The sequence below is a fragment of the Caenorhabditis remanei genome, chromosome X (assembly GCF_010183535.1).
Source record: "Caenorhabditis remanei strain PX506 chromosome X, whole genome shotgun sequence".
NCBI lineage: Eukaryota > Metazoa > Nematoda > Chromadorea > Rhabditida > Rhabditidae > Caenorhabditis > Caenorhabditis remanei.
In genome coordinates, this window is record NC_071333.1 from 14,667,802 (window position 1) to 14,682,212 (window position 14,411).

At 38.2% G+C, this 14,411-nt stretch overlaps 1 protein-coding gene across 1 annotated transcript; it reads right to left on the bottom strand.

Annotated features, from left to right (window-relative positions):
- Positions 1 to 4,808: 4,808 nt before the first annotated feature.
- GCK72_024912 (uncharacterized protein) lies at positions 4,809 to 9,098 on the bottom strand (the record flags this gene model as incomplete). The annotated part of the gene is made up of 9 exons (XM_053736114.1): positions 4,809 to 5,028; positions 5,462 to 5,707; positions 6,147 to 6,265; positions 6,583 to 6,857; positions 6,906 to 7,181; positions 7,237 to 7,542; positions 8,488 to 8,596; positions 8,699 to 8,731; positions 8,982 to 9,098. 9 exons carry the CDS (start codon positions 9,096 to 9,098, stop codon positions 4,809 to 4,811), a joined length of 1,701 nt encoding a protein of 566 aa, XP_053579680.1.
- Positions 9,099 to 14,411: the final 5,313 nt, after the last annotated feature.

Sequence of the window (14,411 nt, forward strand, 5' to 3'; positions counted from 1 at the left end):
ATACGGAATACAATTTCTACAATGTGTCGACATGTTGTGATGAATAATGTTACTTGTACATCAAAAACAAAAGTGCCACCTACCATTGCTCTGTAAAAAACAGAAAAGTGCTTCAAGCTAGTCTTTATTTGGGTATTGACGCTTTTTTTCTGCTATTTTTAAGAGGCACTATCTGTAAGAGTGAGAATGTTTGTGTTGGGTCTTGGCACAGTTGCAAAAAGTTGTTTCAATCTGAACTCTTTTTATAGCATAAGTACCCCTATGGTAGTAATTTACAAAAAATATGTCACCAGTACCCTATGACGTCATCCTAGGAAAATATGCCCAATAATTGACTTTTCACCCAAAAATTCAGAAAAATTTCAATTTTCGAGATAACTCTGCGAAACTTTTGGAAGATGTTAGGAGTGTTTTTGACTACCCCTACACAAATTTTCAGCCCCCCAGACACTCCAGAAACCGTTCAAGTAAATTTCACTTTCATGTTTTTTCAACTTTTCTCAAAAATTCCCTCTAGAAGCCATAAAATTTTAAATCGTATTCATATTCCCCGCAAAGTGTTCCATTAAATCCAATTAAAATCATCAAAAAGTAGGGGGACCATTTTGAGATATGTCGATTTTTTCAAAAAACACATAAGGGTCCCCCCTTATGAAAAAAAATTTTTCACGAAAAATTCGAAAAAAAAAATTGTTGCGAAAATAATCAGAATATTGATAAAACACATAAAATAAACCAATTCCAACATTTTACACTTCAGAAATTGGTTTGAACAGATTTCGTCTTTTTCTTTATCAAAATTTTTTCCCATTTTTTGACGTTTTCATCAATAATTTGTACAGAAGCCATGAAATTTCAACTGATGTACTAAATTCCCACAATATTTAACATTTGATCCAATTAAAATCATCAACAAACAAGGGGACCATTTTGAGATATTTTCATTTATTTCGAAAATCACATAAGGGTCCCCCTCATGGAAAAATTTTTTTATCGAAAAAATAATTCGACAGTATTTTGATGCAAAAACGTTCAAAACTTTTATACAAATAATTTTGTAATATTTTAACAAAGCTCTGAACGTTTTTGAATCAAAATAATGTCGAATTATTTTTTCGATAAAAAATTTTTTCCATGGGGGGGACCCTTATGTGATTTTCGAAATAAATGAAAATATCTCAAAATGGTCCCCTTGTTTGTTGATGATTTTAATTGGATCAAATGTTAAATATTGTGGGAATTCAGTACATCAGTTGAAATTTTATGGCTTCTGTACAAATTATTGATGAAAACGTCAAAAAATGGGAAAAAATTTTGATAAAGAAAAAGACGAAATCTGTTCAAACCAATTTCTGAAGTGTAAAATGTTGGAATTGGTTTATTTTATGTGTTTTATCAATATTCTGATTATTTTCGCAACAATTTTTTTTTTCGAATTTTTCGTGAAAAAATTTTTTTCATAAGGGGGGACCCTTATGTGTTTTTTGAAAAAATCGACATATCTCAAAATGGTCCCCCTACTTTTTGATGATTTTAATTGGATTTAATAAAACACCTTGCGGGGAACATGAATACGATTTAAAATTTTATGGCTTCTAGAGGGAATTTTTGAGAAAAGTTGAAAAAACATGAAAGTGAAATTCACTTGAACTGTTTCTGGGATGTCTGAGCGGCTGAAAATTTGTGTAGAAGTAGTCAAAAACACTCCTAACATGTACCGAGAGTTTCGAAGAGTTATCTGGAAAATTGAAATTTTTATGAATTTTTGGGTGAAAAGTCGATTATTGGGCATATATTCCTATGATGACGTCATAGGGGACTGGCGACATATTTTTTGTAAACCACTACCATAGGGGTACATATACTGTAAAAAGAGTTTGGATTGAAACAACTTTTTGCAACTGTGCCAAGAGGAATCCTCATCTTACAGACAACGCCTCTTAAATATACATTTTGTTGATCGTGGTATGACACCACAATTAACTAGAATACGGTATTGTTTTACTGCTTTATGTAAATGTGATTGCTGTAGAATTATGTTTCTTGTCTCATTCAATTAGTACAAAATGTAGATTTTGTACGTTTCAAAATGTGTACGCTGGATTTTGTGTATTTTAACGCATGATATTGTCTAGCCTTTTTCATGTTGCCTTTGAACTCAATGAATTTTTATGTTTTGAAAACAATTTACTTTCTTTCTCGGCACCAAAAACAGACAGTCGCTGTTGTGATGATGATGGTTCAAATACTTTCAGTGTAACACTCAGACAAGAGCCACGCGATGTGTCTCTCATTATTTCTTCAAACAAATCACTACTACCCAGTAAATATGTTACACGACACATTCATCCCAAACAACAATACAACCTATGAATGAATGGGTACGTAAGAGGTCAAAACAGTGCGCGGTGGTGGCGATAATTACAGAGCACGAGTCACTCGAACTCGGCAGAGGACAGAGAGCTGGGATGAGCTCATATGAAGTGCGAACCTGTGAAAGAGGCCTCTTGAGATATGTGAAACCTTTGAGTAGAGATTTGCACAGGTTTGAATTTATGAGTGTTTTTGATCTACCTGGAATATATGTTGACTTGACTCATGAAGTCCAACTTTTCATATTCCCACATAAATTTCATTGCAATGTTCCCATGAAGTGCGGGTATGATTACTGCCTACCAAACATGACTAATCTTGTGTTCAGGTCTTTGTTAGTCCAAATAGAATTCTAATTTACAGCCTCATTTGCATCTCAATTCCCGTTCTTGCCTTCCTCCCTTTTTTGATTACCCCCCCCCCCCCCCCCCCCACTTTTTTTGTCCAATATCAAACAAAAATGGTTCCCATTGTCATAAAAAAACATCTTGTTGTAAGAAATGCAAACTGTCAGTCCGTTTCGGTTTGACTTCTTCCAATTTTCCGAAAAGCGATTAAGAATTTGATGATGAGGTCGGCAGGTCTTTTGGTAAAAAAGGGAGGAAGAAATAAGAGAAAGCGGTATGTATATGCATGAGAAATTCCGTTACTCTTCTTGCTGTCACCCGACTGGATCAAGGCGGCAGGTGGCATCGGCACGGCACACCGGTTACGGTAGAAGGAAGAGAGAAGACAATAAAATTTTTGGTTTAGGAAACTGTTTTATGATGAACAGAACATTGGTTGGGAAGTGTGAAGTGCGATTCGAATATCTGGGATGGTATGCATATGTACTGAATCTGAATTAGTAAAATTGCTCCATTTCATCAGATGACTCAAAAAGATCAGAATTTTTTTTATCAAACTATTAGTACTTCCATTTTTCATCTGCTTCAAGGTACCAATGATAGATATGAACTAATGAAATCTGATATTTCTGTTCCGTTGGTCCCCCTTTTCAAGTATTCCCAATTGTTGGTTGTTCCACCCAAGTTTACACTTTACAGAATCTAAACCCTTCACAACATAATCGATTTGCCAATTTTGATGACATTTTCGTTTTCCCCCCTTTCTCGTAACTGCTTCTCTCGATTTTTTATGTATGTCTTCATCTCCTTTTTTCAGAATGATGTCTGCGCAAGTTGAAAAACTGCAGAATCGACGGTGCGTGTGAGGGTGGTGGTACCTCTCCTTTTCTTTCTTTGATCAACCAAAAAAAAGAAGAAACAAGGAGAAGAAGACATATAAAACCAGTTCGGCTAAATCGTTGGGCCTCTCCGTGGGTGGTGGAAGAATAAGAAAAAAGCGTGAGGCGTCAGAGACAGGGACTTCTTTTTTCCCTTATACCTGGGGGAGAAATAACGATACATGGGTGAGTGAAGTGAAACGACACTTTTTTAGGTTCGATCGGAACAATAAAAAGTTAGAGACGGAGGATGAGAAAGATAGTGATGTATTTTTGTTGATGATTGACACAGCACTTCCTATTTTCTAGATGGGTACTGTCAGAAGAGAAGGGAAAGCAGGTTGAAAACGCCCTTTTGGGAGAAGACCCACTCTAGAAAGGACAATAGTTGGATAGGCAAGGGCAATAAAGGAAAGTACATCGCTGGTCCAGATCAAAGTTTAGAACATGGAACTATTTGATTTTCAGGAGTGATGTCGAAAAACGAAAAACCTGAATTCAGGAGTACTGTATACACAATTCGACAAATTCCAAGCAGAGTGCAAGCAAACTGTTATGATTTCCAAATTCTCGATGTCTGTGTGATAAACTTGTGTAAAACTGATTTGGAGTTTTTTCGCTGTTTTTATATCACATCTGCACATAAAAAACCATTGAAAAAAGAAGGAAAAAACCGAAATCATACATAAAATCCAATACAAAGTGAATTTCTGCCATAATACAAATATATTAATTGCATGTAAACAATTATCCGTTTTGCAAAAGAGAACAATCTTAAAGTTTTGGGAAGGAGAGAGAGAGAGAGAAAACTGTAGGGGAAATTGTAGGGAGATTTAGGCAGTATCAATTTTTGACCTAGAAAAGAAAGAGCTCTGAAAAGCTATGAAAAGAAAACATAGAAAACGGGATTGAGTAGAAAAACATGATGACATTAAAAGCTGTATGAGATTAGGCACTAGGTACAGGAAACGTTGATGAAAATGCAATATAGTAAATATCTACCGACTGAAAATTGACACAACACGATAAAACACAATCTTCAGAAGATCTCAGATAAATAACGGGAATGTTGAAGCTTTTGAGGTATAAAAATGATAGTGAGTAGTATATTTCTTCTTGGAATGAGGGAGTTGCCCTTATTCCAGAAAGACTTGAGCGAGATCTCCAAAACCAATTCTAAACCGGCACCACACCCCTGCTCCATAACAATTTAGGATGTCATGTATACTACAGGTGCATATGTTGTTTGTGGAGTTGGCAATTGTATTGATGTCACTTGAGTTACTACAGTATTCCCTGCGGATCGGATGTCAGCAGTGGTCTTGAGCATTTCTAGGACAAGAGATGTGGCCGGGTTGAGAAGCTCCCATATCGCAGGGCAGACGGTGCGAAGTCCCCATAGATATTGCATAGAGTCATAGGCGAGTCGTCTGAAATAAAAACTCTCATCATTCATATTCATAAGTCAAGTTGTTTTCTGTCTATTGTACGTTTAGTCCTTATTCCTTATTCCTATTCCATTTCTTAGTGCCACCTGCTGCGCAACAATACCATATACATATTGTGGGCCCCCCTTCCTCTAATCTGTTCTCCCCCCTCGCGCACCTATCCAACCAGAATAAATGAGCCTTGGTCCTACTCTTTTATCAAGTTTTTTTGCTTGCTTCTCATTCCTCCCATCCTCCTATTCTTTGTTTCTGGTATACAACAAGTTTTACGGTGCGAAGGAATGGGGATGGTTTGGGTGATGAGCACTAATTATACGGAACGTCTCTAATTTGGATGCAAAGGGGGAAAAGATTGATGGGGATGAAAATCCACCTACTCCAAGGTCGACGATTATAACGATTTATATGGGCTTACCTGATTTGGTTGAAGATTTCTAAGAATGCGGTGTAGGACCTGACTTCTCCCCATGCTTGAAGTACTCGTAACCGAGCAGCAGAGACAGCTGGGTAGAGTTCCATTCCTTCATCAAACAGAGCCAAATAACGGAACGCACAATAATCGAAATTGTTGAATCCCATGTTCCTCAGACTCATCACAATCTCGTTCCATGAAGACACAAAGTTCTGGTTACCCAGCAGTGCAATAAAGCCAACGGAGACTCTGCAAAAAGAACCGATTGATTTTATTGTTTTATAGGGTTTTAAAGTTCGTGAACTTTCAAGAACCTATACGTTATCGGCACCTTTCTAAACAGTTACGTAATTTTTTAACCTCAACGAGGTATAATCCTGTTATAAAAATAATAACGCAAAACGCCGCTGGGAAACACGCAACATATTATACGATGAGCCTTCCCCACCACCTTCCAATCTTATCGGATCTCGGGAATCAAGACCGGTCTGACGTCATGTCGGCACCTAATGTTGCGAGAGGCGAAAAAGGTAAGTAATCGAGATGAGTCAAGATTTATCGTTTAATCTTTGTATCCTGATCTCATAGACACCGCTGTATTGTTTATAGTGGTTGTGTTGCGTGGAAGTTGATTGACTCATTACATTCGGTAAACAGCAATTACCACTGCTTCTAACCCAAAACTCACTCTTCTCCGTTCCCGACTTTGTATTGTTGATGAAGAGTTCCCAGAACCATTGCATTTGTGATATCAATGATATGAACTGTCGCCCAGGACGTTTGCAATAGATTCATTTGGTCATCCAACTGGAAGAAATGCACTTTAGCAAATTACTTATCACACTTGAGATATGAGTGGTCGCGGTGCAATTACAATACGGAAATTACTTGTAGTACATAATGGGTGTCGGTAAAGAAAAACAATAGGGGCATTTGTAGTGATGCGTCTATTCAGAAGGTGTGGAGGAGCGCTTCCTTTTACGCGGCGATTGTCTCTTTTGAACTCCGGAAGCGAGCAATTTATCTACAATGTTCCCATCCGATCAGGATGAGAAATTGAGGATAAAAGGATAGGCTGATGGGAACATGCACAAGAATATTTAAACAATAAATGGTTTTCTCACGTTTAGTTTGCTGAACATCTGATCTTGTTTTGCCCAGGTCACAATCTCTTTCAGATTCTCGTCAGCTACTTGCACTGCAAACGCATGAGCGTCATTCTTTGTAGCTTTGACAGTTTGGGACAGAATTCTTGGAATGAGAGTGTCATCTGGCAAAGTTTTGCACATTTCCGCAATGGAACTATTGTAGAAATGGTCCACTGTCTTTTCGGTTGGTGCTGGACAAAGTGGGAGGATTGGGGATGTACTGCTGGCCTCAATTATTCTTCCGCTGCTTGCTAAAAAATTATCTCATAAAAACCAGAAAAAAATCTTGTGTAACTTACTGGATGAGGTGGAAGTTACAAGAGATGGAGCGGTTGAGATAGTTGTCATTGGCATCATTTGGGCGTAGTTGGCCGTTGATGAGTAATTGGAGTAATCCAAAAGTGGATGATGGATGAAGTGATGCTCAGTATAGTCGAATGGCTCTTGTTTGATTTCTGGCAGTGGGTAAGATGTTGGGAAGCGGAGCAAATGATCTTCATTTGTGCTGTTCAGCAGTGCTGCAATGCTTTCTTGATGATCTACCAAGTAGCCCGGTCGCATAATGAAATCGGATACTGTAACTAATACAACACGGGTTAGACTATCCAAAAAAAACAATTAGGAACTTACTTTGTTGGTTTGTGCTACTGGATAAAGTTGGGCTTTGGAGGTGTGCGTCATATTCAGTTTTGATAAATTCAGTTTTTACTTTTGTTTGATCGTAATATTGAATTTGCACATTTTGATCAGTTGTACTGCTAGAAACTTGATGTTCGGCTGGTGTATAGAATGTAGGCGGTTGTGACTGTGTCCCAGTGGATACAGGTATGATAGTGGTTACTCTCATAGCGTTTCTCTGCATTCGATGTGCTCGATCCCTTTTATAGAATGAGCCGAACTTATTCCGTCCACCTCTCATCCTATCGGCACGCACCGCTGCAAAAAAAAACATGGTCATTATCCAAGTGCACACTCATTTCGATTCTTCTCTTCGTTTCTTCTTCCCCCTTCAATTTACAGTCTCCGTCGCACCCGACAGATGACTGTACACTACTACACGGCTCATTTGATCCTGGCGGTGTCAAAGTGGCAAGTACAGTCATTTTTGCCGCAAAACACGCGACACCCCACAATTGAGTGGACTCTTCTCACCGGTGGAAAAAGACCGCAATGAATGTGTTCGGCACTTCATGTTTCGCCAACAAAAGCGCGCCGGAGGGGTACTGTTTCACCTATAATTATCGAGCCGGCTCCTATTCTTTTGTACTTTTACTACTTTTAATAGTAATTCATGGATGTGTGTACGAGGATGTACCAGAAATTCTTTTGTGTCCTACCGGAAGAGATGCTTCCTGCCCAAAAACTTTTTTTCTTCGTAAGGTGTTTCCACTTTTTTCTACATTTGAAATGGTAGCCTGCCACAGCATTTGAGATGCGCGCCACCCCCAGGTCCACGGACCGGTTTTAGTTTTCTGTCAATTCTATTCTTCTCTCCCACTCTCATCGTTTCATATCCAATTTTGCATCTCTCTTTTCAATATATATATCGTTTTTTCTCTGGCAACACAAAAACGAAACGCCAAGAAAATGAAGGGGGGAGTGAGATGAAAGGAGAAGTAAGAATCCATAAAAAACGTTGCGCGATGATGATTACGAGGAACAAGCTTTGGCACCGCTAAGAGTGCAAATTGGGTGAAATACAGAAGCAGCAAAATGCAAGAGGAAATAAACAGATGGACTTTCAGATAACGGTTGCAATCCCCCTTATTATCACGTCAATCTATATTGCAAAACACACGGTGAATGCTCCCAGAGGGCCCGAATCGCGATACAGATCACCTAGCGGTTTTGACTCTTTTATGATAGATATCTTGACAGTACCTTCCATTTTCATTCCCATTGTTAAACATTTTTGAAACCGACAGCTGGGACATCGCTTCCGGCAGGTTCGATCTACGTGGCAGTTGGAATCGGCAGAACATTGATATTGCTGGAACTTAAAATATATTGTAAAAGCGAAACACAATGAAATAGAAGAGAGATAACATCTACAGTAGGCAGTAGTGTTGTTTTCCTCTCTACCCTTACTCACCTTTTTGTTTTGAACTGTACGTTTGAAGAAGCCCTGAAAACAAAAAAGTTTTAATAGTAAAAGAATTAAAATAAATGAAAAAACTATAGAGACTGACTAGACCACCGCCGATGAGGGTCATATAGCAACAAGTGAATGATTTTTGGCGGCTGTCCTTGAAGGGCTCGAACGTGTCCCTGAGTCGGGACTCTCACTTACTACAAATGACCTTATCAATTTTCTACCCACCCACTTTTCCCCGCGCGGAGAAAAAGGGAAAATTGAAAGACTCCCCGAGACTAACCTTGCAACTTTCGCATGTCAAAAGGCCATAGTGATATCCGGACACTCGATCACCGCAGACTGGGCACATCTCTCCTTCGTGATTTGGTCTCAACACCATTCTATCAACCTCAGTCATTTGATAGTGAAGCTGATTCGTGGATTCAGAAGTCAAAACAGGAAGCCAAGAACAGATAGTGAATTGTGATGGCACAAGGTATGATGGACCTCCCTCGATGGCACGGTATACGGAAGGGAAAGGGGCGGGGACAGAAGTGAGAGTGAAGGGGTTCCTCGTATTTGGATCGGGGGATCTCCTCCCACACCGCGACTGTCGGATGAGAAACGAGCAACAGCAGGATGAATAGATGCCTCCGTTTCTCTCTCACACTCTCCACCTTTCTACAGGTAGAGTCGTACCGTAAGACAACGTCTTCCTCCTACCACTAAATCCGCCAGCGGCTACGTAAAGACTGTATAGGAGAGAGTCGGCAGTTGAAGGTCGACACGGAGGCCTGAAATAGTGAACGTCAGGCAAGAGAGAAACAGGGGGTATGATCGAGAGGCAAAAAATGGTGAAAAAAGTAGGAAGAAGATGAAGAAAAAAAATTGAAGAAGACGTCGGTGGGGTCTTCTTCTTCGCAGGAGGCAAAGAAAAACGACGACAACGGAGAAAGCAAACGTGTGAGTATGGCAATTCAACAGCGTGTCGCCGGGGGGTCGTGCCAGGCACCGCTACAGTTCGTTTTTTTACCTAGTTACTTCAACTTCAATCTCGGTCTCTTGTTCTCTATGCGCAGCGCGGGAAAAACTTGTAGGCGTCGGTGGTGGGGTCTCGATTTTTTATAGTCTCAGTCGCCTTTGCCATCTAGGTGGGAAAAATAAAAGAAAAGGAGATTTGATTTTCTTTGCATTGTTCTACAATTTTCTTCATCATCAATTCACTTACATTACCTACCTAACCGCTTTGATTCATCACCTCCCGTCAAAAATCGCCCCTCTTCTCGCTATCTATCTTTGATTACGCAATCAGCCGGTTCACTCAAGATATTGCAAGATAATCAAAATAGAGACCATCTAAAAGCAGTATGAGACTCCGACTATTAACCTGAACCAAACACTTTTATGGATGAATGACTTGGGGTTGTTGAATTGGACAGACTGTTCGAGATGGTTTTTCTAAACTTTTAAAATTTGTCTGAATCAAAATTTCTTCTCCCATAAGGTTCATTCTAGGTTTAACCACAAAAATATTTTGCGGTACAACTTAAAACCAGGTAGTCTACTACAATATTAAATTTTGAGAATTTACAATGTGGAAAAAAATGAAAGTTAGCAGTGCCAAAACTAAAATTTAAAATTTAAAAAGAAACTAATAGCAGGTTACAATTAAAATCTGAAGTTTTTCTAAGGAAAATGTTTGAAAAAGTTTGAAGAATGGATTTCTTTTATAAAAGAAGAGAAAAAGATTTTGATAAAGACATTTTTTGCAGCTTCGATTATGTTTTTCAAAATGTGTAAAATGCAATTATTGAAGTACAACACATCGTGTCTGCACATAGAACCCTACAAATTGGAACAGGTGCCAAATCTGGCTCATCTTTGAATAAAACTAAATTTCATTATCAATGATAATTATTTTTTGTGTTTTTTTCTTTCTTTGGTTTTGAATGCATTGAAAAACAATTTTATAATATATTTTCTTAAAAATGAATATCTGGGTATGATAACTTGCAAATGTAATCCTATTTTATTCGCAAAATTAGTTCCAAAGTGAAGCAACTGCCAAAATGTATAAGTCTTCAAAAAAGAATTTGATTAAAAAAATAACTATATGAGAACTTGATCATTAGTAGAACATGGACGGGGCGCCAAAAACACAATCAGTGAAAATTACGATAAGATAGTGCAAGTCGCCGAACAAAAATACAATGGGTAACGAGAAGACACAGTGTAACAGAAGAGAATCAAAATCACGTCAAAGACGAAACATTTTTGGTAAGTTTCAATTTGGGTGACAGATATTCGAAAAATGAATTTCAGGAAAAAAACACAGAACTAACAAAACATTTTGAGAGAGAAGTTGAGAGATAGAAGAAGAGGTAAGAACTAACATTAAGGTGAAACATTTTTCAGCCACGGGAAGAAGAACAGTATCTAAGATTTGAAGCGAGAGAGAGAGAATTGTTGGAAGAAAAGGAAGAGTATTAGAAAAACTTGTGCGGACAATCTTTCATATTGGAGAATTTCGGATAAAAGAGACAATATTAAGATCGAAGAGAGTGTCAGATCAGGAAGGCGCCTATGTTTCTTTTTCTCTATTTCTGCTTCATTAGAAAAGCGAAAATTGAAAGCCGCCGTCTTCTTGCGCAATCGTCACCGACAAACTTAAGAGAGGGCGTCATAAGAGAACTTCATCAAAAAAAATGAAAAGGTAACAGAAAGAAGCCGAAGTATCGCAACATGTGATATCGCAACCTTCCTTTCTTTTTTCTTTCAAATTGTTTCATTTGTTCTGGGAAAGGAACGGTACATTGTTCTTCTGTCAGTTACTTGGGGTTTTTATTCTATATTCGTACAGTTTTTGCTTATTGAACATTATGAACCTTTAAGCTTTCATTGTTGTTATTCTTATCAACTTTCTAATATTCTGAAACATTATAAAAGAAAAATAACTGAAACATCACGAGAGATGCTAGTTGTTCTGAAAGGTTTGTAGCTGCTGACTTAGTTTTTAAATTTCTTGTCAACTAAGGAAGAGAAAGAAAGGTTTGACCGATAAAGATCAGAGTATGCAATACCTTGACACTGTAAACACCTAATTTTGATACTAAAATAATTTTTTTCATCAACATATTGTTTTTTCTTCAAATTTTCAGTATTCATGCTAAACTAAATGAAACTAAAAGTAACATTAACTACCTCTGCTTTTTTATTTCAACTCGGCTGTCTGACAGTCTTATTCAGTACATCAACATTTCATTGAAAACCTGCCACTGACTAGTGTTGTCAAAAAGTTTTTATTTCGTCATTCTCAATTGAAACGACTGAAATATTGAAATGTCTGACACTGAAACTGACAAAACCCGCCCCAAGATGACAATGAAAAATCAAGAACCAAGAATTTAGATAAATTGAAATAACACGAATCGACTCAGAATATCAGAATATTGTGTCAACAAAATTCAAATTCCTCCAGGTAAACACATCAAATTCAGAAGACGTCTCCCCTTCGCATGTTAATGGGCGAAAAAGGCAATAGAGGTAGAGAAGTGAAGAGAGAGGTTTAGAATACAATGCTTACAGAACCGGCATATTGGTAGGTGTCATCAAACGTTTCCGAGATGTCTCCATAATTGTGTGATACCCGTGACACACTGGTGTAAACTATCTCTATCTTGACTTGAAGTGGTTGCAAGACAATATAAGACGAAAATATGAGACGCTTCCTAATAAATTGTTAAAGGCAGACTTAATTAGAAATTTGAGCGAAAAATCCGAAAAAAGGGCGGAGCCTTCTTAATAACAAAATTGGCCGTAGGAAAAGCATGCAACTGTCTAGTGACCTTTGTATCGGTGAGGGATTGGATATACACACTTTGTATGATTGGAGAGCATAGACATGGCAACACTCAAATCTTTCGAGTTAGTCACTCTCTGAATCGAAAACTGCCCACTGACATGCTAGGCATCAAGCGGTTAACTAATTGTCATACAAATAATTAGTGATCACACACCCTCACGCAAAAACAAAATTCAAACTAGGCCGCGATCTTTTTCCGTTTTGTCCAAACCTGTAGATGGGTAAACTGAGATAAGAAACTGAGTGTGGTTTTGTTGCTTATTTGAATGACTGTTACCGTATTTTTGAAGGTTTTTTTTGGCTCGGCTCAAAAAGCAGATCGATCGTAAGATAAGCTATTGGAGGGATCAAATTACACCATGTGGTAAAAGCATGCAAAATACTCTGAATGCTTAACCTCTATAATTGAAGTTTCATCATATGCACCAGACAGAATAAGTTCATTACTACATATGAAAAATGATGAGACAGATTTACGAAATTGAAGAAGTGTCTATTTTCATTTTGAAACAATGTCTATCTGTTTCTAAATGGTCGGAATGTGAAAAATTATAACATTTTTAGTTAGGGTTGTTTAGACCTGACAATTCAATACATCAGGTTTGAATCTTAAGCTGAGAACTATACAGTAATCACCCAGAGAAGAACTATCTACATGACTATTTTGAACGGTGAATGTGTCTAAGCTAGGAAGAATGAATCCTAAACTGTTAAAGATTCTACAAAGACACAGTTGGATATCTATGGAGGCGGGCAACAAAAGAAGCTCCCATGCGACCACCCAGGTGGTGTGAGATCGAATTAATGGCAGAAGATTTCCTCCCTTTTTTGAAGCTTCCCAGGAAAAAAATGTCGAAAAGTGCGACTGCCTCCCACCCCAGACAAAGCAAGATTTCCAAGCAAGCTTTCTCGTTTGCCAATACTTTCGATTTTTTCATCGTCTTCTCCTCTCCACCCTCACCGTCACCCACTTCTTCTTATGTCTTTTAAGCATTTTCCTTTTTTGTCTGCCCCGAACGATCCAGTATGATTCAATGGGATGAGGATGGCAGCAAAAAAAAGAGAGGAAAGAAAAAACGAGAAGCTTCGCTTTTTTATGCTATTCTACAACTAAGAGTGAAAAAAGTGAAGGTGGAAGAAGAGAGGCATGTAGAAAATGAAAATGCAATGGAGAAAGTTTTGATTGTGATTTTACGTGAATGCCTAGTATGAGAGTGTATGTGTATGTTGCAATCCTTCACAGAGGTTCTCTTGTGAATTTTAATGCGGGAGGTTTTGTTCAGGTTGGAAGGTAAGGCAAGGAAATTTTTGGCATGAAACGAGAATGAATTCGTCTACAGATTGTCTGCAGAGAACGAATGTTTTGGAACAAAGGGAACAGTTACAGTATGACGTAGTAAAAAATTTTGGGGAACACTTCATTCCGTGGAAACAAATTGAACAGAATCAACATGTACTGGACCTTTTCCTCGTTTTCTCATCATTACTCTCAGTCGCACCTGTCAGATGTACTATTGACCCGAACACATAACTCATCCATCGTTACCGATAACATCTGAAACACTGTAAATCATGTCGATGGAACACGTGTTTAACGCAATATTCGAAGTTGTTCGCTTTCGATACCTCATTATACAAGTTGCGCAACACGTCGAGAATTCTGATCCGTCATGTAGAACTTGACAACATGTCCGGATTACTGTAATTATGCATTTATAAGACTATGTGTGCGTTTGTTTGCAAACAAACAGAGTCCGTTTGCCTCCTAGGGAGACAGTTTTATGGTAGGATGAGCCTGAATGAAGTAATTACTCTTGTCCGGCTCATGGTAATTGTAATTGGTCTTAGCCCCACTTTTATGACTTCGGC